The sequence below is a fragment of the Dipodomys ordii genome, unplaced genomic scaffold (assembly GCF_000151885.1).
Source record: "Dipodomys ordii isolate 6190 unplaced genomic scaffold, Dord_2.0 Scaffold79, whole genome shotgun sequence".
NCBI lineage: Eukaryota > Metazoa > Chordata > Mammalia > Rodentia > Heteromyidae > Dipodomys > Dipodomys ordii.
In genome coordinates this window covers 1240553-1266075 of record NW_012267295.1, presented here as the reverse complement: position 1 = coordinate 1266075, position 25523 = coordinate 1240553, and the positions used below count along the sequence as shown (strand labels likewise).

Here is a 25523-nt window from a genome sequence, read left to right as displayed (position 1 = left end):
TGGCGCTGTGGCTCAAGTGGTAGAGTGCTAGCCTTGAGCTGAAGAGCTGAGGGACAGCGCCCAGGCCCAGAGTTCAGGCCCCACGACCGGACACCAAAAAAAAAGAGTCTCAGATGCTAGGTGCTGGTGGCTCACGCCTGTAATCCTAGTTACTCAGGAGGCTGAGATCTGAGGATCACAGTTCAAAGCCAGCTCGGGCAGGAAAGCTTGTGAGGCTCTCATCTCCAATAAATCACTCAGAAAACCAGAAGTGGTGCTGTGGCTCAAGTGGTAGGTGCTTGTGCTCGCCTTGAACTGAAGAGCTGAGGGACAGGGCCCAGGCTCAAAGTTCAAGCCCCACAACCGAACCTTTCAGACCTTCCTACCTGAGCTAGTTTTGAACTGCCATCCTCAGATCTCAAGCTCCTGAGTAGGTAGGTTTAAAGGTGAGCGCCACCAGTGCCCGTTACCCTGGCTAGTTCCTCAGTGTCCACAAGGGGCCAGTTCAACACAGGACTTTGAAGAGCACCAGAATAGATGAGCTCGCTTTCTTCCACCCACAGCTTTGTGGTTTGGCCACAGGAGAGGACGGGGATGCGGGGTTGCATGCTTGGCAGGAGAAGGGCAGAGGCTCAGATTGAGGCAGCCTCTGTGCACCTGCAGTTACAGATTTGGGTTGGGGAGGGGTCACTTCTAAAGCCCATATAAGTGTTAATTACCCAAGAGCACCCCTGTCTCCCTGCTCCTATCGCTCCACCTACTCCTGTCCCTGACTCCTGCTACAGGTGCCCTGTGCATCCCCTGCACCTGGCCACGAGCTACAGCTGGGACCATGGCCAGTCCACCTTGGCCAGCATCTGATTTTTTTCCTCTTGCTCTTTCCTTTCCTGCCCAGTCATGGCTCCCAGGCCCATGGAACAGTAGATTTGGAGGTTCGCACTCACAGACTGGAATCCTAGGCTGCTGGAGCCAGGGATGGCACTGGTGCCAGTCTGTTCTGTTTCAGCATCAGTTCCTGAGAGAGCCTGCCCATCGGGCCCTGGGGAGCACGCATGTCCCTCTGTAAGAACCAGATGACGTGCGTGCTGTCCCCTCACCTGGTGTGCAGGTGGCTGAGGTCTGAGTTGGAGGACTCCGTTCCCAGCACACGCTTAGGCCTGCAGCTCAGCCCTGGGGCTCTACGAGGCTGGAACCCATGGACTCATGCAGACCTGTGTCTGTCTTTTCCTGCTAGGTCAACACTACCCCTAAAACAAGAAGAGTATGAGGTGAGTATCGCTGCTGGAGGAGTGAATGGAGGTGTGGGTGGGTGCGTCTGGGGCAGGGGGTGGTAGATCGACATGATCTGCTGAGCTGCCTTGTCACCCTCCTTCACCCAGGCCTTCCTGCTTAAGCTGGTGCAGAACCTGTTCGCTGAGGGCAATGACCTGTTCCGGGAGAAGGACTACAAGCAGGCCCTGGTGCAGTACATGGAGGGGCTGAACGTGGCCGACTACGCCGCCTCTGACCAGGTGTCCCTGCCCCGCGAGCTGCTGTGCAAACTGCATGTCAACAGGGCGGCCTGCTACTTCACCATGGTGAGCCGGCTGCTGCCCGCCAGATCTGCACCCAGAGATCTAGATGTTCCCCACACCCCAGTCCCAGCTGCACAGCAGATGACCTGGAGAGTTTGAAAAACACAGAGGAGCTGTGTGCAGTCGCAGGCACCTGTAGTCCCAGCTCTTTGAGAAACTAAGACAGAAGGATTGCTTAAATCTGGGACTTTGAAACCCTCTTGGGCAATCTAATAAGATGCTGTCACCAAAAAGTATGAATTCATAATCAAAACATCTTTAAAAAATGGTTCTTCATGCCATTGCTGGTGACTCACGCCTGCAATCCTAGCACTTAATCCTATCTCCAGAGGATGAAGTCTGAGGATCGCAGTGTCAAACCAGCTAGGGCAGGAAAGTCTTAAGATTCTTATTTATCTCCAATTAACCACCCAAGAGCCAGAAATTGAGCTGTGCTTCAAGTGGTAGAACACCAGTCTTAGTGAAAAAAAGCTAAGTGACAGAGCGCCCAGGCTCTGAGTCTTAAGTCCCAGGGCCAGCGCTAGAAGAATAATGGTACTGGTGTTCTAGCCCTGCCCCAGATGAGGTAAGTTAGAATCTTGGAGTGATCCTGGGCTGGAAGTCTGAACTTTCTGCTCCTCTCTGCCCCTCCCTTCCTCTCTCCCCTCCCCCTCCTTCTTGCTCCCACTGCTGAGCTGGAGCTTTAGCCATGCTCAAGTCCTGTAGGGGATTCCTGTGAGCACCAAGGGCCTGGGAAGACCCCCACAGACCAGGCTGTGCTGTGGACAGATGAGTGTGCAGGCATGGGGCGTGGGTGCCCTTCACTGTCTGCTGTGTGCGCACAGCTAGCTGCCTTCCCGAGTTGTGCTTCCCCAAGGTGCCACTGCTGCCCTCAGTCATGACGTTCTGAGCTGGGGGCAGATGCGTGACGAGTGACCAGACTCACCCCTGTCGCTCTTGCAGCGCTTGGCCCAGCGTCTGACCAGTGGGACACACAGACACCCAACACCCTCTGACTCTCCTTTCTCTCCCCATGGTCTCCAGCCTGTCCCTGGGCTGCAAGGGAGGTGGCTGTCCCTCCCTAGGTTTGGGGAGGGAAGGTCACAGGGGTCAGGCTGTGCACTTCCCTCCCACAGGGCATGTATGAGAAATCACTGGAAGACAGCGAAAAGGCACTGGGCCTGGACAGCGAGAACATCCGGGCGCTTTTCCGCAAGGCCCGGGCCCTCAACGAGCTGGGGCGCCATAAGGAGGCCTACGAGTGCAGCAGCCGGTGCTCCCTCGCGCTGCCGCACGTAAGTCCCTGCTGCAAGGCCAGGCCCCCCCTGCCGCTGAGCCTCGCTTTCTCCCTGTGTCACACAGAGCTGCAGGGCCCGGTGTGGATGCTGAGCTGGCTCGTGTGCCAGCCACTGCTCGCCTCATCTTTGTAGCAGCCCTGTGACGTCAGGGCTCTCGTTGTCTCCACTTGAAAGGTGATGATGCAGCCAGGGGGCGGCGGAGCTACGTGTTGAACCCTGGCAGTCTGATTCTCTCCTTTGTGGTCTTGGCCTCCACAGTGAGGATTAAAGGGGTGCTGTAGCTAGGCTTTGGTGGTTCATGCCTCTAATCCTAGCTACTCGGGAAGCTGAGATCTAAGGCTCTCAGTGCAAAGCTAGCCCAAGTAGGAAAGTCTGTAGGACTCATTTCCAATTAACCACTCAGAAAAAGCCAGAAGTGGCTCTGTGGCTCAAGTGTTAAGAGTGCTAGCCTTGAGCAAAACAGCAGCTCAGGGATAGTGCCCAGGTTCTGAGTTCAAGCCCCAGGACTTGGCATAAAACGGGGGTGGGGGGAGGGGTGCTCTATATGCTGGGACTCATGTTGGATTGTCATTGGGTAGGAAATTAACCATGGTAGATGACAAGTTGCCAGAACACCGCAGGGCTGAACACATGTCCTGTTTCTCCCATTTATCCTCTTAACAAGTATTTACTGAATACCACCCACATGGGAAAAGCTCTGCTCCTCTGAGGACCCACAGTCCCCTGGACGGGCCTGGGGCCTAAGCCTGGCTCCACCCCTCGTGCCCCTGCCCATCAGCTCCTCATCCGTGAAGCGTGTACCCTACTCGATGCCTGGGATAATGGCTGTGCACGAGCCTGGAGAAAAAGAGTAAATGGCGCCCAGGAAGGGCCAAGGGAACAGGAGCGGTCAAAGTCCTGGCAGGCTCCATGGAGGAGGTGGCACTTGAGTGGGGCAGAAAGAGGAAAGAATAGGGCAGGCAGTGTACAGAGTGGTCAGTGCAGGAGAGCCGGCCAGGATTTGGGTCTTTCCCTGCTAGAAGTGTGCCTTGGGCCATGGCTCGGCCTGCGGGAGGCTGGTGTGCATCCTCCATAATGTATCATGAAGCTATGCTGGGCATAGAATCAGAGAGTCATGCAGGACAATCAGCGCAGTGGCCAGGCAGCATTGTTTAGAACATGTTAGATGATGTTATACTTCTTTCCTGATTCCCGTTAGTTCACAAGTCAGAATCTTAGCTGGGTGCTGGTGTCTCAGACCTCGCTAAAGCAGTCAGTTATGGTAGCATATGCTTGTAGTCCCAGCTACTCAGAAGGCTGAGATAGGAGGATCATTTGAGCCCAAGGGTTTGAGGTCAGCCTGGATAACACTGTAAGACTGTCCCAAAGATAAGTGTATAAAGTGAAGTAAAATGTTACCTTAAGCCGGGTGCCAGTGGCTCATGCCTATAATCCTAGCTACTCAGGAGGGCGAGATCTGAGATGGTTCAAAGCCCACCTGGGCAGGAACGTCCATGAGACTCTTATCTCCAATGAACTATGAGAAAACTGGAAGTGGGTGCTGTGGCTCAAGTGGTAGACCGCTCACCTTGAGCTGAAGAGCTCAGGGACATTGTCCAAACCCAGAGTTCAAGACCAAAAAAATAAGTTTCTCTTCCCCCAAATAAAAAAACAACAAAAACACAAGTTTGTGGTTCCAGCCCACTGCTCGCTAGCTGTGTGTTTTGGAGAGCACGTGTCACCTGGAACCTCACTTTCTTGTCTGTGACATGGGGTCACCGTGGCCCTCCTTGCAGGGCTGCACGAAGTGTCTAGGAGGACTACCTAACCCACTGGGTGCTCATGTCTTGCTTCTCCAGGATGAAAGCGTCACTCAGCTGGGTCAGGAGCTGGCTCAGAAGCTCGGGTTGCGGGTGCGGAAGGCATATAAGAGGCCTCGGGTAGGTAGGCTCAGGGCCCTGGGCTTGGGGGGCTGGTGGGGTGAGTGGGGTGGGATGAGGGATGGAGGGAGGGACTGGGCACTGTTGAGAAGCTGGATGAGGGGGCCAGGGCTGGCTGAGAGCAGAGGGAGCAATCACAGGCGCTCTTCCCTCCCCTCCCGGTTGGCTGAAAGCCCTGGAATGAGCAGCAGGGGCCTGCGGAAGAGGAGCAGCAGCGAACACTCCCAGTGTACCTTAGACATCAGCTGTTAAAACGCAGTGCTCTCCCTGCCCTGGCTGGTGCGACCTGCCTTGAGGATGGCCTGGGTTCCCGTGGGCCTCCTTCAGCTTTGTGTTCTCAAGTCACCCCCGCAGGTGCCCATTTGAAATGTGGGGATCGCGTGGCCTCCTTCACATCCATGCATGTCCATTCGGCCCTCACTCCATGCCTGGAAGCTGCAGGCAGGAAAGCTCTAGAGTCTCTCTGCCAGGACCTTGCGCAAGTTAGTCCCTGGTTCTCCACGTCGGCGCCTGCCTGGGGAAGGTGGAGATCACTGGGCCCGCACAGAGGGCCCTTGGCATGAATATAACAAGAGAACGCTCGAGATGAAAAGCACCATGTGTACTTGAAGGTCATCTCCTGAGGTCAAGGGTAGAAGAAGCAAAGTCCCATGTGACCCTGGGAGACAGAACAGGTGGAAATGGCAGGCTCAGAGGAGGGAGCCCCACATAGCATGGTGGCCCTCAGCAGCTGGGGCTTCTCTGCTTCTGGATGCAGGATACTGGGCATCTCTTAAAGTCTTAATCTCTTTTTACTTCTATCCCTGGCAGGAATTGGAAACCTTTTCTCTGCTCAGTAATGGTACTGCAGCTGGTGTAGCAGATCAGGTAGGCAGGGGCCTGGAACCTCAGGCCTTTCTTTGCTCCACACCACCTGTGTCTCTGGGTCGCCCATGCATGGTAAGAGCTTTGGCTTTGCCCTCTGGGTATAGACGGCCCCAGGCATTGCAGTGACCTGCTGGTGTGCAGCCTGTACACCATACATGGCAACATGCCTGGTCCGAGGCCCTTGGCACATCTTCTACCTGTCCCTCACCACATCCACAGCGGTCTGGGCTGGCCAGTTCACTCTGCCTCAGCGGAGTGGTCCCCACCATGGAGAAGCCAGGCTAGCTCGGCCTTGGCGCAGCGCACACACACGGGAACATCTCCTTGCTGGGTGGTGGCAGGCAGAGTCCCTAGCGTACTAGAGGCCTATATAGACGCGAAAGAGTGTGCCCACAGGAGTTCTCGGAGCATGAGACAGTCAAGGGTCTTACACGGCTTAGAGTCTGTGTAAGTAGGGCATGTGGTGGACAGAGCACAAGGAAGACTGGGAGTTGTCAGGACAGACAGCCTTGGAAGCCTGGCTGGAGGGCTTCACAGAGCCAGGAAGGCAGCTTTCAGACAGTAGATGAAAAAGGGTCATTCTGATGCCAGGCACTGGTGGCTCACGCCTATAATCCTGGTTATTCCAGAGGCTGAGATGGGAGGATGGTGATTCAAAGCCAGCCCAGGCAGGAAAGTCTGTGAGACTCTGATCTCCATGTATCACCTGAAAATGGGAAGTGTTGCTGTGACTCAAAGTGGTAGAGTACTAGCCTGGAGCAAAAGAGCTCAGGAGGCAGTGCCCAGGCCCTGAGTTTAAGCCCCACAGCAAACAAACAAACAAAAGAATGGTATTTTCAGCCAGCAGAAGAGCCTGAGCAGAGACCTGGGGTCAGGAGAGGAACATGGCCCAGGACATAAACCCAGTTCCTCACCAGAGGGCTTCTGCAGAGGGATCCACAACTAGACATGTTGGTCAGGTCCTGAGTTACACCCTTCCTCTCAGGGCCTCAGCTTGCTCATGTTCATGTGGTGGCTGTGAGATTACAGGTAAAAGGCTGCTGGAGAGATGGGTCCCATAAACCCCTATGACTAGCTGAATGTTAGTAACAAAGGAGCAGGACCTGCGAATAGCACGCTTAGCTAATGTAGGTGCTGTGGGACAAAATGGAGGCTGGGGCCAGGGCTAAGTCCAATGGCGGATGGGATGGCTTGGCTGAGGCCTCTGGTACAGGATGAGTCTTGTTGCTATCATTATGGATGTTTGGCAGAGGATGGCTAACAGTAAGGGTCTGGGCCTTCCTCCTTGGGAGCACAGAGGAGGCCAGGGCCACCTAGAGCCTCGCCAGGGGGCCAGGACTTCTGCTGAACTGTGACAGACCCCAAGAAGAATGGGAGAAAGTCTAGGGGAAAGAAATCACGTGTGCCCTGCATGGCCCAGAGGTGGGGACGAGGCAGGACTCCACCGGTGGTAGATTATAGAGGCTGGGGCTAAGCGCCTAAGCCAGTTTTCGGATTGCAATTGTAAATGTGTTCAGCTGGGTGCTGGTGGCTCACACCTGTAATCCTAGCGACTCAGGATCTGAGGATTGTGGTTCCAAGCCAGCCTGGGCAGGAAAGTCCTTGAGACTCTTTATCTTCAATTAGCCTGCAGAAAACTAGAAATAGAGCTATGGCTCAAAGTGGTAGAGTGCTAGCTTTAAGCAGAAGAGCTCAGGGGCAGTGCCTAGGCCCTGAGTTCAAGCCCCACAACCAAAAATAAATGTGTTCTGCATCTGTCTAACTAATAGGCCCTTAGAAAGCCCTCCCTGCGCGCCAGGCACTGGTCTGAGTGTTTTACCAATGCAAGTCATTTCACCCCACGTGCAGCTGGCGGGGGTGGCTTGCGTGTCCTCACTTAACAATTAAGGAAACAGCCCAGAGGGGTTAGAGATGAAGCCAGGCTGGAAAGCAAGCTCAGATCCAGCTCAGTGGCAGTGGGGTCCTACCTTGGATGACTCCCCCCACCTTTTTTTGCCTCCTCGTAGTCTGGGGCTGTAACTGGGGAAGGGTATCATTTTGTCTTGAACTGCAGACTGTATGTGCTGTGTTGCAGAGGGCTCGACAAAACCCTTACCACCTCCCTATGGTCTGGACCCTATTCTTTTCCAGGTGGGGAAACTGAGGCCCAGAGGTTATATCCTTTCTCCTGGGCCACTGTTTCCCTGAGGTGCCCCTGTGTGACTGTCTGACCTTCACACCGCACCTGTGCTTGCCTGAGCCCCGGTTGCATGGGGGCGGTGTCTGGTATCCACCCTGGGTGCTGGGGTATTCCCCAGGGACTCTTCATCAGCCAGGCTTCAGAGACACACCCTGCCGTGGTCCTTGCCTGGCTAACACCGCCATGTCCTTCCTTTCCACAGGGAATGTCCAACGGATTCGGATCCATTGATGACATCGAAACAGGTAGCACCCCAAATCATGACGGCAGAGTGGGAACAAGATCTCTGAGAAGGCTGAGCCCCTTACCCCTGTCCAGCCCTGTCCCAGCTCTGCACACAGAGAAGCCTAGAAATGGGATAGAGGACATAGACTCCCTTTCTGGACTAGAGAATTTCCCCAGGCTGTCTCCTGATTCTCACCCCAGGCCCTCTGCCTCTTTCTAAGTCTTCCTTTTCCCCTCTCTTCCTCATTAGCTTCCAGGGCATTTGCTTACCCCATAGAAAGGTGATAATAGATACACAGGCTGAGCCCCAGCCATGGGTGTGATCAAACCATTGGTGTGATCAGACCAATGGGCTCTCTGCCTTGGGCTGTCTTCCCTGACCGCCCCCAAGCCTCTGCCTCTGGGCGGGTGTTTGGCAGTGCCAGGCCCTGGTGGAGCTGGGGAGGAAGGGAAGGTGCTGGCTGAACACCCTGGGCCCTGGGGCTCGCTCTCCACTCCCAACAAATGGCATCAGGGCAGCTACTGAGCAGCCTTCTCCCCTCCACAGACTGCTATGTGGACCTGCACAGCTCCCCAGCCCTGCTCCCTTCTGCTCCTGCCATGTCTCTGTTTCCTCACGTGCTGGACCTCCTGGCCCCTCTGGACAGCAGCGGCAGGGCCATCCCCAGCACCGAGGGCCTGGATGACTTCTCGGATGGGGATGTCTTTGGTCCAGAGCTGGATACCCTCCTAGACTCTCTGGTGAGCCATGTACCACCTCCAGCCCCCTGAGCCCTTCTCCGGCCTAGTGCCTAGTCTCCATGTCATAGTTCAAGAAATAAAGACCTTAGAAGGAAGCCATGGGATGCTGGGATCTGAGGATCTCAGTTCACAGCCAGCCAGGGGCAGGAAAGACTAAGAGACTGTTTAAAGAAAAAAAAAGGCCAGAAGCTGGCACTGGTGGTTCATGTCTATAATTCTAGGTACTCAGGAGGCTAAGATCTGAGGGTCATGGCTCAAAGCCAGCCCAGGAAAGTCGTGAGACTCTTATCTCTGATAACTCACCAGAAAACCGAAAGTGGTGCTCTGGCTTAAGTGGTAGAGCACTAGCCTTGAGCACAAAAAAAAGCTAGAGGTGGGCTGGGAATGTGGCTCAGTGGTAGAGTGCTGCCTAGCATGCATGAAGCCCTGGCTTCGATTCCTCAGTACCACGTACACAGAAAATGCTAGAAGTGATGCTGTGGCTCAAGTGCTAGCCTTGAGCAAAAGAAGCTCAGGGACAATGCCCATGCCCTGAGTTCAAGCTCCAGGACTAGTAACAAAAAGAAATCCAGGGCTGGGAAGGTGGCTCAGTGGTAGAGTGCTTGTCTTGCATGCATGAAGCCCTGGGTTCGATTCCTCAGCAGAAAAAGCCGTAAGTGGCGCTGTAGCTCAAGAAGTAGAGCATTAGCCTTGAGCTGAAGAGCTGAGGGAAAGCACCCAGACCCAGAGTTCAGGCCCCATGACCAACACACGCACGCACGCACGCACACACACACACACACACACTTTAGAACATACACCCAGAGGGATGGGCTCAGGCCCCATGACCAACACACACACACACACACACACACACACTTTAGAACATACACCCAGAGGGATGGGTCACCTCACAGGCAGATGGAGAGTAGCTACTGGCTCCCCAGAAAGCTTCATGCTTCATTCTGCCCAAAGCCGGGTAATTCATGTTCTCCCCTGATCCCTGGCTCTGTCCCACCTTGCAGTCTCTGGTCCAGGGCGGTCTGCCTGGCAGTGGTGTGCCCAGTGAGTTGCCCCAGCTGATACCCGTGTTCCCTGGCGGGACCCCGCTGCTGCCCCCCGTGGTGGGCGGCTCCATCCCCGTCTCCAGCCCGCTGCCCCCTGCCTCCTTCGGCCTTGTCATCGATCCCTCCAAGAAGCTGACTGCCTCAGTCCTGGACACCCTCGACGCCCCAGGCCCCGCGCTGGACCCTCTGGACCTGCTCCCCTACTCAGACACCCGGCTGGAGGCCCTGGATACCTTCGGGTCGGTCCGAGGCTCCCTGGACAAACCTGACTCTTTCATAGGTGAGGCCCTGCTGGGCGCATTCTTTCCCCACTGGGCAAAATCCCATCTCTGTGACTTCAGTTCTGACATCTCTGTACTGAAGCCCAGGCCGCCTCCCCATGGGCAGTCCTGAGCAGTGCTCTGACTCTGCTGTGCTCAGCACTGCGGAGTTGAGCTTCAGGCTGGATGTGTGCGCGCGCACACGCGCATGCATGCATGCGTGCACTGGTAGTGGGGCTTGAACTCAGTGCTTAGGCACCATCCCCTAGCTTTTTCACTCAGGGCTGGTGCTCTACCACTTGAGCCACACCTCCACGTCTAGCTTTATTTTGGGTGCTTAATTAGAAATAAGTGTCACATAGCACTTCCCTGTCCAGGCTGGCTTCAAACAGCAATCCTTAGGTTGTTGAGATTATAGGTGTGAGCCACTGCACCTGGCCAGGCTAGGTATCTTGTTCTAGATCAAACAGCAGAGCTGCAGTAGTTCAGGGCTCCTGTGGCTCAGGCTGGTGATCTCTGCCTAGCTCTCAAGAGCCTTAGAGCCCTAGGTTGGGGGTTCTGTGGAGATGACCCTGAGATTGGGGTCAGGAGGACAAGGCTACTGCTCCCTCAGCCGGAAGCCAGAGAAAAAAACCTGACTCTCTCCAAGTCCTGATGGAGCTGGCTTTTGGCAGTCAGATGTGGCCTGGGCCACTCAGAGCTGGGGGTGGGGCCTGTGGGGTGACATCCTGGAGGGAGGTGTCTGGGCCTGTCAGAGTTTACTGGCAGGGTGGAAGGAGCCAGAGGCACAGGCCCTGCATGATTCTGGGGGGTCAGGGGTGGACTGCAGCCCTCAGAAGGCTCCAGCAAAAGGGTGGCATGCAGCTGGAGAATAGAGAGACAGGGGCAGAGCTGAGGCCCTGGCTGATCAGGACAGGGTCCATGGCTTGGGGGCTTCTCTTGAGTTAGAAATGTACAGGGGAAGCTGGACACCAGTGGCTCCCGCCTGTCATCCTAGCTACTTAGGAGGCTGAGATCTGAGGATTGTGGTTCAAATCCAGCCCAGGCAGGAAAGTCAGTGAGACTCTTATCTCTAATAAACCATCTGAAAACTGGAAGTGGTGCTGTGGCTCAAGTGGTAGAGCACTAGCCTTGAGCTGAAGAGCTGAGGGACAGCACCCAGGCCCAGAGTTCAAGCCCCATGACCGACAAAAAAAATAAATAAAATTGCACAGAGGAAGTTCTGGGAAGGCCCCTCATTTCCTCCGTGGCAGGGCTGGTGACCTCTGTATCTTTTCCCTGCCCAGAGGAGACCAACTCACAAGACCACCGCCCCCCAAGCAGTACTCAGAAACCGGCCCCCTCGGTGAGTCATGGGCTGAGCTTCCAGGTACCTCCTTTCTTCTGGAGGAGTGTGTGTGTGGAGGGCGTAGGGGGTGTGGCTTTGAGACATTGGGGGCGTGAGGGGGCGTGGCTTTGAGATGGGGGGCATAGGGGTGTGGCTTTGAGGGGGGGGGCATGCGGGGGCGTGGCTTTGGGCCTCTGGTTGGGTCTCAGGGCCAAAGAGGAGCCCTGCGGCGAGATGCTATACCCTCCATGAAGGAGGCCTCCCAGAGGCCCGAGGTGCTCTCCTCGCCCTTCCCCACCTGCCCTGCACTGGCCGGCACACAGGGGATGCTCGCTCTGTGCTAGAGGAGCACAAGGCATGGCAGCCCTGCATTAGTCTAGTCTCCAGCTTAACCTGTCCTGGGTTCACCAGCAGTGGACAGGCCGCACCCCGACCTCAGCCCAGACACTAGCCGTGTGGCCCTGGGAAGTCATGGAATCTGCCTGGGACTGGGGGGAGGGCACTGTAAGGCCTCCATGAAGGCCACCGCTGTTTCCCCACTTCACATTGACCTTCCGCTCAAGGAATGTTCTGAACCAGGCTCACTGCTGCTCACCTTCCCCTGCGGGGACTCCAGTTCTCGTCCTGATGTTCTGGGTCCTGGATCATAATACAAGGGCTGGGAGGGGGAGGGAGTCAAAGAGTGCTCTCCACCCGGGGTACAGCACAGCCCTAGTGGCTGCAGCTGTCACCACGGCCCAAGACAGTCACCTCTTCCCCTTCCAGCCGGAGCCCTCCATGCCCAACACCGCCTTGCTCATCAAGAACCCTTTAGCTGCCACCCATGAGTTCAAGCAGGCCTGCCAGCTGTGCTACCCCAAGACAGGTAACCCAACCCACACCTGCTGCTAGTGTCAGGAGAGTGAAAGCCCACAGTGAGAGGACCCTCACGTGTCTGTGGGGGATCTGGGACAGGAAGGGAAGGGGGCGGGCCTTGGTTAGGGACCTCCCATGATTGCTAGAGAACCATTGAGGTAGGTAGGCTCACCACATGACTGTGTAGCTCAGGGTTGTTGTGGAAAGGAGGTAGGGGAAGAGACATGCAGGGCCCCCTGCCCCTGCCCCGGCCTCCAGGAAGAGAATGGCAGGGAAATCCAGATGCAGGCTGGTTAATTCACCAGTTTCCCCCCTCCATCCGGCCTGCCTGTGGCCACATCCCCCACCAATCCTCCCTGCAGGCCCCAAGGCAGGCGACTATACCTACCGAGAGGGCCTGGAGCACAAATGTAAGCGAGACATCCTACTGGGCCGGCTCCGGAGCTCAGAGGACCAAGCCTGGAAGCGGATCCGGCCCCGGCCCACCAAGACCAGCTTTGTGGGCTCCTACTACCTGTGCAAAGGTGGGTGGCCTGCCGTGGGGGCTGGTGCCAGCCAGAGCCCAGTTCCTCCCACACCCTGCCGCCGCTGTGTGGCTGGTTCAGGCAGCAGAGCAGAGGTGGTCCTCACCGCCAGGGAGGGAGGGGAGAAAGCTGAGGTTTTAGGGCTCATGAGGCCATCAAGGATGAGTTGACATGTCAGGGTGAGCACCTCCTTTCCTGACCAGCTCCACATTTATTTATTTTGTGCTGGTCCTGGGGCTTGAACTCAGGGCCTGGGTGATGTGTCCCTAAGCTTTCCTGCGCAAGGCCACAGCTCCACTTTGGGGATTTTGCTTTTTGGTAGTTAATTGGAGTCTCATAGACTTTCCTGCCCAGGCTGGCTTCAAACCATGATCCTCAGATCTCAGCCTCCTGAGTACCTAGGACTCAGAAAGAGGAAAAAGAGGACAGAGGAAAGCAGGCCTCTTCAGGAAAGGAAAGGCTCCAGTGTCTGAGCCTGTTTTCCTCTTTCCAAACTCCCTGGCCTCCTTAGTGATTTATTGAGCCAGGCACCAGTGGCACACACCTGTAATCCTAACCACTCAGGAGACTGAGAGCTGAGGATTGTGGTTTGACAGCAACCCAGGCAGCAAGGTCCATAGACTCTTATCCCAAATTAGCCACCAAAAAGTGGGAAATGCCGGCCTTGAGTAAAAAAGCTAAGAGACAGCATCCAGGCCCTGCATTCAAGTCCCAGTATCAGCACACACACACACACACACACACAAATAAATAAATAAAAGTGAGCTGGGCGCCCAGTGGCTCATGCCTGTAATCCTAGCTACTCAGGAGGCTGAGATCTGAGGCTTGTGGTTCAAAGCCAGCCTGGGCAGGAAAGTCCGTGAGACTCTTATCTCCAGTTAACCACCAGAAGTGTAGCTCAAGTGGTAGAGTACTGGTCTTGAGGGAAGTTCAGGCCTCAATAATAGTACACACAAACACACACACCTCAACCTTCACCGCCCAATGTTCTCTCCAAGGCTTAGAGAGTAACAAATAATCCTAACCTCTGTCTGTTCAGCTCTTGCCAGCCATGCTGTTAACCACACAATATTCATTTCCTGGTGATAATCATTTTTTAAATCCCTATTTTCTGTCTACTTCTCCAAAGCCTTTTCTTTTCTTTTTTTTTCTTTTTTTTTGTTAGTTATGGGGCTTGAACTGTAGGCCTGGGCGCTGTCCCTCAGCTCTTCAGCTCAAGAGGAACACTCTACCACTTGAGCGACAGCACGATTTACGGTTTTCTGGTGGTTTATTGGAGATAAGAGTCTCACAGACTTTCCTGCCTGGGCTGGCTTTGAACCGCGATCCTCAGATCTCAGCCTCCTGATTACAGGCGTGAGCCACCAGCACCTGGCCAATGGAGCCTTTTCTATACTTCCTCTCTTGCTTGACTTGCATAACGCAGTCTTGAGGGTGCCAAGCACAGTGACCCAGACCTGGCACCCAGGAAGGCGTCCTCGTAGGAGAGGGTAGCAGTAATTTTGGGATCGTGGGGACACTGTGGGCTGCTGTCCCCGCCTGGCAGAACGTGTGTGCTGTTGCCTCTTTGCAGACATGATTAACAAGCAGGACTGTAAGTACGGAGATAACTGCACCTTCGCCTACCATCAGGAGGAGATCGACGTGTGGACGGAGGAGCGGAAGGGCACCCTCAACCGCGACCTGCTCTTCGACCCACTGGGGGGCGTCAAGCGGGGCAGCCTCACCATCGCCAAGCTCCTCAAGGAGCACCAGGGCATCTTCACCTTCCTCTGTGAGGTACCTGCCAGCCCCCTCCCTCCTCCATGGTGCTTGGACCATCCAAGCACACATCGGGCTAGGGACTGCCATCATGAGGTTAGCCCTGGAACCCAAGTCCTCGGCCTGAGTCTGCACATCCTTGGACTATCAGAAAGCAAGGCCCTGAGGATCTTCTCCTGCTAGGGTCTAGATCCTAGCCAGCCTTGTCATTTTGCAGTGGTGGAAATGGAGGCCAGGAAGAAATAGCGACCCACCCACCTGCTCTTCATGGATAGCTAGTGGTAGGCCTTCTCCTGGCAGCATCAGCACCCAGATGCTGACTCCATGTACCTCTGGTGATCTGGGGCTCAGAGAGGTGAGGTAAAGTCCAGGCCTACCTCCAAATGCCAGCCGCCATGTGTGGTCATCTCTAGGTAGCTGAGGAGTTTACTCAGCATTGTCCTTATGGCTGTTGATTTAGGTTCCGAGTGCCTGGCACTGCGGTCCTGAACCAGATGTCTGGGCTTTGCATTTCACTTCCCAGCTTTGATGTCCCTGTCCTTCCGGCCTGTGTCCTGGTGGTTTGTTCCCCAGGAAATGCTCTCCCATGTTTCTTCATCCCTCTCAGTCCCAGCTCTCAGGCTAGTGGCTCCTCCAAGCTACCCCAGACCTTGCTCAGCCTTGGGCGGAAACTTGGCCTGTGGCCCGAGAACAGACAGAACAGTGTCATGTCCATCTTGAGGGAATAAGAGCTGGGGACTGGGCTGCTGCTGAGTTTGGTGCAGTTCAGTCCAGTCCTGATCTTCCCCTAATCCTCAGAGCGGCCGGGAGGCCTGGTGCTAGCTCCCCTCAGGGAGCAGTTGGCACAATTTACCAAACTCCCTTCTCTCCCTCCCTCTCTCCCTCCCTCCCTTCTTCTCTTCCTTCCTTCCTGCACTGGGGCATAACCTCAGGACCTGGATGCTGTCCCTTAGCATTTTTTTACATTAGGTTGACATTTTAATACTTGAGCCACAACTCCACTTCTGACTTTTTGCTGGTTAATTACGGATAGGAGTCTCTCAGACTTCCCTGCCAGCCTGGCTTTGAACTATAATCCTCAGATCTCAGCCTGCTGAGTAGCCAGGACTACAGGTGCGAGCTACCAGTTTGAGTTTTCTCTCTCTCTCTTTTGAGCTGCTCAGAGCACCTGTGAGACAGAGCAGGTGTGGCTCTAACCAGTTTATAATTGAGGCTTCAGAGACCCAGCGTCGCCCCTGTCCCAGGCCTTCGGAGTCGTGGGGGTGAGGTTGGGGTGGGGGTGGGGGCCAAGGCTCAGCTCATCCGTGAGCTGGAGCCAGAAACATGAAGGAGGAAGGAGGGGGAGTCAGACCCTGGGATTTTCTTCCTCAGCCCCTCACCCCAAGCTTACCGGACACAGCTGTCTTTGCCTGGGATGTCATTTGGGGTTCTAGCCCACCCCCCTCCCCAGATGGCATTGCAGGCTGCCAGCCCGTTCCCTCCCCGGGCAGATCTGCTTTGACAGTAAGCCTCGGATCATCAGCAAGGGCACCAAGGATTCACCATCCGTCTGCTCTAACCTGGCTGCCAAGCACAGCTTCTACAACAACAAGTGAGTAGCGGGCTGAGGCCAGGATCAGAGGCTCCCTGGGAGCAGCCCCAAAGGCTGGGCAAAAGCTGAGGGCCGAGAGTGGTGGGGGTCGCCCCTGGGAAGCTCAGGAACCACACTCATCGAGTAGCTCCTGTATTCCATGCGTTGTCGTGGGGATTTCATGGTGTCTGCAGGCGTTTGGGGGAGGAGGCCCTGTTCCTCTTGTACAGGGGAGAAGCAGGTGGTCAGTGGGTAAATCAGGACCCTGCAGCCCTGTATTCAACTCCTGCCCTCCACTCTGCACAGTCATGGCAGTGGCAGGCAGGGAACGGGGGATGCTGGGTCAGTCCCAGCACCCCTGCCTTTGCTCCCTGTTTCTCACCTTGCCTCTGTCCCCAGCATAGGTATCAGAGCCAAGCCCTGGGGTCGGGCAGACCTGGGTTCAAATCCTAGCCTAGCCGTGGACCAGTAGATGCTACAACTTTGGGTTTCCTGGCCCAGGGAGAATCTGTCAGCTTGCCTGGCCCTGGGTACGGCAGCCTTGTCAGGAAGGTGGGAGGTGCTGGGCCTGGGGTCTGCATTGCGCCCTCTCTCCCCGCCCCCCCCCCACCAGGTGCCTGGTGCACATCGTCCGCTCCACCTCTCTCAAGTACTCCAAGATCCGCCAGTTCCAGGAGCACTTCCAGTTCGACGTGTGCCGCCACGAGGTGCGTTACGGCTGCCTGCGCGAGGACAGCTGTCACTTCGCCCACAGCTTCATCGAGCTCAAGGTCTGGCTGCTGCAGCAGTACTCAGGTGCGGGGCTGGGGGAAGGGAGTGGGGGGGGGCGTGGGGGGGAATTCGGAGAAAGGCAGCTCTCGGGGAGCTGACACATCCTAGATAGCCCAGAGGAGACAGGATGTGCTGCAGGGGGCTGCGAGGCCGGGAGATCGTGGGTCTCTCCCCATCTGGGGGCTGCCACGGGAGAGCAGGTGTGGAACTGGGAAAGGGAGTCCCAACTCAGCTCCACTCGCTGCCTGTGATGGTCAGAAGTCCCTTTCCAGGCTAGGCACCCATGGCTCACGCCTGTAATCCTAGCTACTCAGGAGGCTGAGATCTGAGGATCACAGTTCAAAGCCAGCCCAGACACAAAGTAACCACCAAAAAGCTGAAAGTAGAGCTGTGGTTCAAGGGGTGAAGTGCCAGCTCTGAGCAACAAAGCTAAGGGGCAGCGCCTAGAACCTAAACTGCAGGCCCAGCACTGATAACAAAAAGAAGGAGAAGGAGAAGAAGAAGCAAAATCACTTCTCTGCTCTGGGTCCTCCTCTGCTGGTCTGGTTGTTGACCAGTGTTGAGCCCAGTCTCTGCCTCCACACTCTGTACCAGGGGTTTCCTGTCACCTCCTGTGCTGGGATTCAGGCATGAACTAGTAGAGACCATTGCTTCAGAGGTCCGTATGCAAAGAGAGATGTAACTGTTTCATCAGAATTAGGAAGCAGGTTTTTCCCTACCGCCTGTCAGAATTGTGTGTGTGTGTACATGTGCTGTTCTTGTGGCTTGAACTCAGGGCCTCAGCACTGTCCCTGAGCCTTTGTGTTCAAGACTCATGCTCTACCACTTGAGCCACAGCTCCACTTCCTTGGTGGTTCATTGGAGATAGTCTCACAGACTTTCCTGCCCCAGCTGGCTTCAAACCATGTTTCTCAGATCTCAGCTTCCCTAGGAGCTAAAGTTATAGGCATGAGAGCCACCAGTGCCTGGCTGTCAGAATTTCCTCAGCGTTTGGGGGAATATAAAATATTATACATGCGATCATCAGTGTCCTCTTAGTGTCAGCGGGGATATATTTTCTGACAGGCATCAGTGTGGCACAGAAATTTAAGGCAGAGCCACAAGCAACCGGAGTGGGATGCAGTGGATGTAGGGGCTTCTCTGAGAGAAAGAAAGGGGCCAGGGCGGGGGCTGGGAAGGTGGCTCAGTGGTAGAGTGCTTGCCTTGCATGCATGAGGCCCTGGGTTCGATTCCTCCCCACTACATAAGCAGAAAAAACCAGAAGTGGCACTGTGACTCAAATGGTAGAGTGCTAGCCTTGAGCTGAAGAGCTGAGGGGACAGCGCCCAGACCTAGAGTTCAGCCCCCACCACGGAAAGAAAGAAAAGAAAAGAGAAAAGAAAGGAGCCAGGAATGCCTGGGTGGGGGAATAGCAAGGCTGAAGGCCCGTGTTTAGGAGGAAGAATGTCCACAGGGTGAAGCAATTAATGGGAGCAGGGACCTTCATATAAGAGTCCCTTGCCGGGCACCTGTGGCTCATGCCTGTAATCCTAGCTACTCAGGAGGCTGAGAGCTAAGGATCGTGGTTCCAAAGTCAGCCCTAGCAGGAAAGTCCATGAGACTTTTTTTTTTTTTGTGGGTTGCGGGGCTTAAACTCTGGGCTTGGGCACTGTAAGGCAAGCGTTCTACCACTTGAGCCACAGTGCCACTTCCGGTTTCCTGGTGGTTTATTGGAGATAAGAGTCTCAAGGACTTTCCTGGGTTGGCTTTGAGCCGTGACCCTCAGATTTCAGCCTCCTGAGCATCTAGGATTACAGGCTTGAACCACTGGTGCCCAGCCTCCATGAGACTTTTGTTTTTTTGTTTTTTTTGTCGGTTGGGCGCTGTCCCTCAGCTCTTCAGCTCAAGGCGAGCGCTCTACCACTTGAGCTACAGCACCACTTCCGGTTTTCTGGTGGTTTATTGGAGATAGGAGTCTCACGGTCTCTCCTGCCCGGGCTGGCTTTGAAGCGAGATCCTCAGATCTCAGCCTCCTGAGTAGCTAGGATTACAGGCGTGAGCCACCAGCGCCCGACCTCCATGAGACTTTTATCTCCAATAAACCACCAGAAAACCAGAAGTGGTACTGTAGCTCAAGTGGTAGAGCACTAGCCTTGAGCTGAAAAGCTGAGGGACAGCCAGGCCCAGAGTTCAAGCCCCATGACAGACAAGAAAATAATCTCTTCACCATAAGGGAGATAGAGTCACGTACCACATAGTGATGTTTAGCCACAGCAGACCACACTCAGTGGTTACCTGAGTGTATAGCAGAGCTGAACATCGGGGTAAACCTGCGGGGCTGTAGGCTCTATAGAAGTGCAGCATATGCCAGGAGCCGGTGGCTCACACTTGTAATCCTAGCTACTCAAGCCCAACTAGAAAACTTTGTGAAACCCTATCTCAAAAAAACAAGACAAAGCCAGGTACTGGTGGCTTACACCTGTAATCCTTGCTATTGAGGAAGCTGAGATCTGAGGATTGCGTTTCAAAGCCAACCAAGGCAGGAAAGTCCAGTAGACTTATCTCCAATTAACTACTAAAAAAGCTAGAAGAGGAGCTGTGGCTCAAGTGGTAAGAGTACTAGCCTTGAGCAGCCAAAGCTCAAGGACAGCGCGCAGGCCCTGAGGTCAAGCCCTAGGAATGGCATAAAAACAAACAGGCCGGGAGATGTGGCTCAAGTGGTAAAGTAGCAGCAGAGCAAGCTCAAGACCCTGTGTTCAAACCCCAGTATTGAGGAAAACAAAAATAAAAAACAGATAATGTCAAGGTTAACTTCTAAGTCAGTGTGCCTGGAAGAATGGGTTCCGTGTTCTGAAAAGGGGGCGCTGGAGGAGGAGCAGGCTGGAGGGGGGTCACACCACAGCTCCTCCTCTGTACCTTGAGTTTTACCGTAGCCAGGCCTGGCCTTCCTCTTGGACCTTGGCTGGCACTGGCACCGCACAGGCGTCCTGCCCATTCAGGGTACCTGTGTCGGCCCTCACCCTTTCCAGGCATGACTCACGAAGACATCGTTCAGGAATCCAAGAAATACTGGCAGCAGATGGAAGCCCACGCAGGGAAGGCCAGCGGCAGCATGGTAAGGCCCTGGGAGCTGGGTCCCCAGCGGCCGTCTCTGTGCTTCGCATATGTACCGGCAAGTGTTAAGACTGATATGAGGACTGGGAAGGTGGCTTCGTGGTAGAGTGCTTGTCTAGCGTGCATGAAGCCCTGGGTTCCATTCCTCAGTACCACAAACACAGAAAAAGCTGGAAGTGGAGCTGTGGCTCAAATGGTAGAGCGCTCGCCATGAGCACAGAGAGGCTCAGGGACAGAGCCCAGGCCTTGAGTTCAAGCCCCAGGACTGGGGAAAAAAAAAAAAAAAGACTGAAAATTCATGTACATCCTTTTCTGGATTCACAGAAAGTCACGTTAGCATATTCCATACTATATTGTCCATGTTTATGTGGGGATGTCTGTCTTTTTTTTGGTGCTGTTACTAGAGTTTGAATTCAGGGCCTCACACTCTGACTTACCTTGCTTGTTCCATACCTCTAGTCTCATACTTAGCTGGTTCATTGGAAATGGAATCTCATAGACTTTTCTGCCCAGGCCTGGCTTTGAATAGTGATCCTCCAGATCTCAGCCTCCCAAGTAACTAGGAGTACAGATGTGAGCCACTGATACCTGACTGTGTGTCTCCTTTTCCTGCACGTAGCTTTGTCCTAGGTGCACATACATGTACACATATACACATGTACATTTATGTTCATAAATATGCACACTTTTTTTCCCTAACCATTGAGAGTAAGTTGCAGATATGCTGTTCTCTTACCCCTGAACACTTCTGTATGTGTCTTAAAAATGGGCCCTGGTGGCTCACACCTGCAATCCTAGCTACTCTGGCTGCTGAGATCTGAGGATTGCAGTTTGAAGCCAGGCAGTAAAGTCCTTGAGATGCCTATCTCCGATTAACCACTAAAAAGCTGTAGTTCAAGCAGTAGAGCCCTAGACTTGAGCAAAAAAAGCTCAGAGACAGTACTGAGACCCCAATGTCCAGTGCTAGTATCAGAGCGGGGAGAAGGAAAGAAAAGGGGGCGGGGAACACTCATATAACTACAGTAAAGGTAGATCACCAGGGAATTAGCACTGACACAAGATTATTTATTATTCAGGTTTCATAAATTGTCCTCCGAATTCCAGGAAGTGCACTGCATCTCTGCAGTTTCCTTTAATCTAGAATGGTTCCTTGGTCTCTGTCTTCTGTGACATTACTGTGGTTTTGTAGAAGGGCCATCCGGTGGACTGGGCAAGGTTTCCTCATGCCACAGAGACACAGCTCAGGAAGCACTGTCATTGTCATCGCAGGTTGTCCCATTACTACTGATAACCTGATTCAAGGATAGCTGGATGAAGGTGCCCGGACTGCAGCCATTTCCTCTACTGCAAAGTTATACTTTCTCCTTTGTAATGCATATAGCCTCCTAGGGAGATTTTTTTTTCCCCTTGGGTGCCAATCCTAGAGATTGTGTCAGGGCCTGGGCACTATGCCTGAGCTTTTGTGCTCCAGGCTAGTGCTCTACCACTTGAGCCACAGCTCCACTTCCAGCTTTTGTGGTGCTTAATTGGAGATAAGAGTCTCACACCTGGGCTGGGAAGGTGGCTCAGTGGTAGAGCACTTGCCTTGCATGCATGAGGCCCTGGGTTCGATTCCTCAGCACCACATAAACAGAAAAAGCCAGAAGTGGTGCTGTGGCTCAAGCGGTAGAGTGCTCGCCTTGAGCTGAAGAGCTAACGGACAGCGCCCAGGCCCAGAGTTCAGGTCCATGACTGGCAAAAAAAAAAAAAAAGAGTCTCACACCTATAATACTAGCTACTCAGTAAGCTGAGATCTGAGGATTGTGGTTTGGAGTCAACCTGGGCAGGAAAAGTCCCTGTGAGACTCTTATCTCCAATTAGCCACCCAAAAACGTGAAGTGGCACTGTGGCTCAAGTGGTAGAGCGCTAGCCTTGAGCACAAAGAGGCCCAGAGACAGAGCCCAGGCCCTGAGTTCAAGCCCCACAACTGACAAAAAAAGAGTCACAGATTTTCCTTCCCAGGTTGGCTTTGAACCAAGATCCTTAGATCTCAGCCTCCTGAGTAGCTAGGATTACCCGCCTCAGCCACTGGCTCTGGACCTGGGGCGCTATTTCAAGATCATCTTGCTGAATTCAATCTGTTTCCCATTGACTACATGGCCTGTCCTTCCCCATGGTCCTGGCTGCGTGAGCCCTGGCACTTACAAATGGGAAACTGAGGCTTGGGGTATATTGGAGACCTACCTACCCAGGAGCCAATCCCACGTTCTCTGACATCTTGTCCAGAGTCTGCCCTGCTTCCTCCCCACTTGTGCCATTCCTGCCATCTAGCTCCTCGGTTTCTCATTCATGAAGCCCTGCCTGCCATCCCCACCCAGCATGAGCGAGGCACTCCAGGGCTTGCCCAGGCACCAGTGTATGAGGATTTGTTACGGACAATGCCTGTACCCTATGGCTGTGAGGTCACTGTGACCACCCATGACAGCCAGGACACTGAGCCTGGTCTCAAGGATCGATGGAGCCTCACTCCAGGCCCAGCTCACCCTAAGAAGCCGTGAGGCCTGCAGTTTGGAAGCCATTGATTGTCAGGAGAACCGGGGCGTATAGACCAGCCCATCCCATGCTCTTGGCCGTCCTGGCAGTCCCAGAGGCTGTGGCTTGTGTAACAAAGTCCTGGGCCTCAGGCCTTGTACCTCCAACCTCCAACAGGGTGGCCCAAGGACACATGGGCCCAGCACCTTTGACCTGCAGATGAAGTTTGTATGTGGCCAGTGCTGGAGGAATGGGCAGGTGGTAGAGCCTGACAAGGACCTCAAATACTGCAGTGCTAAGGCCCGGCATTGGTAAGCGGGCACTGGGCAGGGGCATGCTGGGAGAAGAGGCCAAGACTCAGAGAGACTAAGGATCTCTGAAGAGGTCGTACCACCCCAAGTGGCTTCCTTCTGTGTCCTTCAGTTGGACCAAGGAACGGCGTGTCCTCCTGGTGATGTCCAAGGCCAAGAGGAAATGGGTGTCGGTGAGACCACTGCCGTCCATTCGCAACTTCCCACAGCAATACGACGTAAGCACTGGGGGTGGACGCAGGTGACTTGGGCCCTGGAGGCAGGCCTTCCTTCCTGTGCCGAGGACACAGCCCAGCGTTCTCAGCAGACTGTCACTTGTACCCACAGCTCTGTATCCATGCGCAGAATGGCCGCAAGTGCCAGTACGTGGGGAACTGCTCCTTCGCACACAGCCCTGAGGAGAGGGACATGTGGACGTTCATGAAGGAGAATAAGAGTGAGTAGCACTGAGCACTGGTGGCTCACGCCTGTCATCCTAGCTACTCAGGAGGCTGAGAGCTGAGGATCACAGTTCAAAGCCATCCTTGGTAACACATCTGTGAGTTGGTTCCCCCCACCCCCCCCAGTCCTGGGACTTCAACTCAGGGCCCGGACACTGTCCCTGGGCTTCTTTTGATCAAGGCTAGCACTCTACCACTTGAGCCATAGCACCACTTCTGGCTTTTTCTGTTTATGTGGTGCTGAGAAATCAAACCCAGGGCTTCATGCATGCTAGGCAAACACTCTACCACTAAGCCACACTCCCAGCCTGTCTGTGAGACTCTTCTCTCCAATTAACCACCAGAAAACTGGATGTAGGGCCACGGCTCAAAGTGGTAGAGTGCTAGCCTTGAGCACAAACAGCTCAGGGACAGTGCCCAGGCTTTGAGTTCAAGCCCTATGACCAACCACAATAACTAACTGAATGCCAAGAGTCACCCTATGTCTCCTCACTGCTAAACAGCCCTTGGCACCTGCTATGCCTACCAGGCCTTAGCAGCCGTGCCTGCTCCAGGCCGCCTCGAGATCCAAGGCCGGGCAGCTCAGCTGGGCCTGGAGTGCAGCAGGGATCGCGGGAAGATGGCTGGGGAAGCCCCCTCACCAGCCACTCTGTCCCCTGCCTAGTCCTGGACATGCAGCAGACCTATGACATGTGGCTGAAAAAGCATAACCCAGGGAAGCCCGGGGAAGGGACCCCCATCAGCTCTCGGGAAGGGGAGAAGCAGATCCAGATGCCAACAGACTACGCCGACATTATGGTGAGCAAGCACCCCCATGCCCGAGCTAGGCGGGAACCTGTGCGGGAGGCAGCCTGGAGGGGCCGGGCGGGACAGAGGCGGGCGGCAGGTACCTGCACAGCTGTGCCTGCAGATGGGGTACCACTGCTGGCTCTGCGGCAAGAACAGCAACAGCAAGAAGCAGTGGCAGCAGCACATCCAGTCGGAGAAGCACAAGGAGAAGGTCTTCACGTCCGACAGTGATGCCAGCGGCTGGGCCTATCGCTTTCCTATGGGCGAATTCCGGCTCTGTGACAGGTGCTGAGCGAGGGCGGGCTATGGTGGTTCCTAGGGCCGGAGCTGGTGGGCCTGAGCACCCTGAGCCCAGTGGCTGCTCTGCCTCCCTCTTGGCTTCAGGGTGCATGAGGCCTGCTGTATCGGATGCAAGATCAACCTTGGGGTGAGGGATGGGATTTAAGGTCTGCCTAGATGAGTGTGTGCGTGCGTGCGCATGCACGTGCGTGTGTATGCCCTCCCGACTCAGACACTTTGCAGCTCTGGGTCAGATCCCAGAGCACTGGGGCTTCTGGGTTGGCCCTGAGCTGCCTGGGTGAGAGGCCTGTTTCAGGGGAAGGCAACTGGTGGGGGCCAGGAAGGCACCGAGCTCGGGTAGTGAGCCCCCTGCTACCCACATAGGCTCCAGAAGGGCAAAGCCTGCCCGGACGGGGACAAGTGCCGCTGCGCCCATGGACAGGAAGAGCTCAATGAATGGCTGGACCGTCGTGAGGTGCTGAAGCAGAAGCTGGCCAAGGCCCGCAAGGACATGCTTCTGTGTCCACGGGATGATGACTTCGGCAAATACAACTTCCTACTGCAAGAGGATGGAGACACCGCTGGTGCCACCCCCGAAGCCTCTGCTGCTGCCCCTGCTGCTGCTGCCACCGCTGCTGCTGCCGCCACCACCACCCCCACCGGGGAGTAGGACCAGCTTCAGCCATGGGCAAAATCCTGAGGTCGGGGGTGGGGGTGGAAGGGCCAGGGCAGACCACCAGGAGTGCAGGCGGCCTCCCTCACCAGCCACCTGGGGCCCTGTCCATCTTCTCCACCCCCATCGCCCAGGTGCACCTGCTGCAGCCCCAAGTGGTCCCAGGCTCCTTTTCCACCCCAGGCTCCCGTGGCCAGGGAGGGAAGAGCCTGGCTGGCCCCTCTGGCTTCAGCCTACAGCTTTAAGTTTGTCTGCTCCTACAGGGGGCCCAAAGCTCAGGGCTGGGGAGCCTGGGGTCCCCACTTGAATCTGCAGCAGGAGGGTCCTTCTCTCCCCCCCCTCTTTTTTTTGTCCCCCGCCCCAGGGAGATCCAGACACAACAGAGGGCAGGAAGCCCTGATTAGCTTTAAAATGCAGCCCCACAATGGAGCTTGAGTCCCGGGACCTCGATGTCCACTCTGGTTGGAAGAGAGGAGAGGGGCTGGGCTGGATGATCCCTGGAGCGACTTGGGGTTCCAGGCGCTCTGGGACCACCCCACCTCAGACCTCTTT

The 25523-nt window shown here is 55.1% G+C and overlaps 1 protein-coding gene across 1 annotated transcript in view; it reads left to right on the top strand.

Moving 5' to 3' along the window:
- Zc3h7b (zinc finger CCCH-type containing 7B) overlaps positions 1-24968 on the top strand; it is a 51832-nt gene extending 26864 nt beyond the window's left edge. Inside the window, exons 2-22 of the mRNA XM_013024778.1 lie at positions 1214-1247; positions 1359-1556; positions 2669-2827; positions 4669-4749; positions 5560-5616; positions 7998-8040; positions 8568-8761; positions 9766-10087; positions 11354-11412; positions 12160-12259; positions 12612-12773; positions 14347-14552; positions 16025-16125; positions 16718-16899; positions 19884-19969; positions 22657-22790; positions 22903-23008; positions 23118-23226; positions 23895-24028; positions 24141-24304; positions 24683-24968. Coding sequence (XP_012880232.1) covers positions 1214-1247; positions 1359-1556; positions 2669-2827; positions 4669-4749; positions 5560-5616; positions 7998-8040; positions 8568-8761; positions 9766-10087; positions 11354-11412; positions 12160-12259; positions 12612-12773; positions 14347-14552; positions 16025-16125; positions 16718-16899; positions 19884-19969; positions 22657-22790; positions 22903-23008; positions 23118-23226; positions 23895-24028; positions 24141-24304; positions 24683-24968 — 2917 coding nt within the window. The remainder of the gene's footprint in view (positions 1-1213; positions 1248-1358; positions 1557-2668; positions 2828-4668; positions 4750-5559; positions 5617-7997; positions 8041-8567; positions 8762-9765; positions 10088-11353; positions 11413-12159; positions 12260-12611; positions 12774-14346; positions 14553-16024; positions 16126-16717; positions 16900-19883; positions 19970-22656; positions 22791-22902; positions 23009-23117; positions 23227-23894; positions 24029-24140; positions 24305-24682) is intronic.
- Positions 24969-25523: the final 555 nt, after the last annotated feature.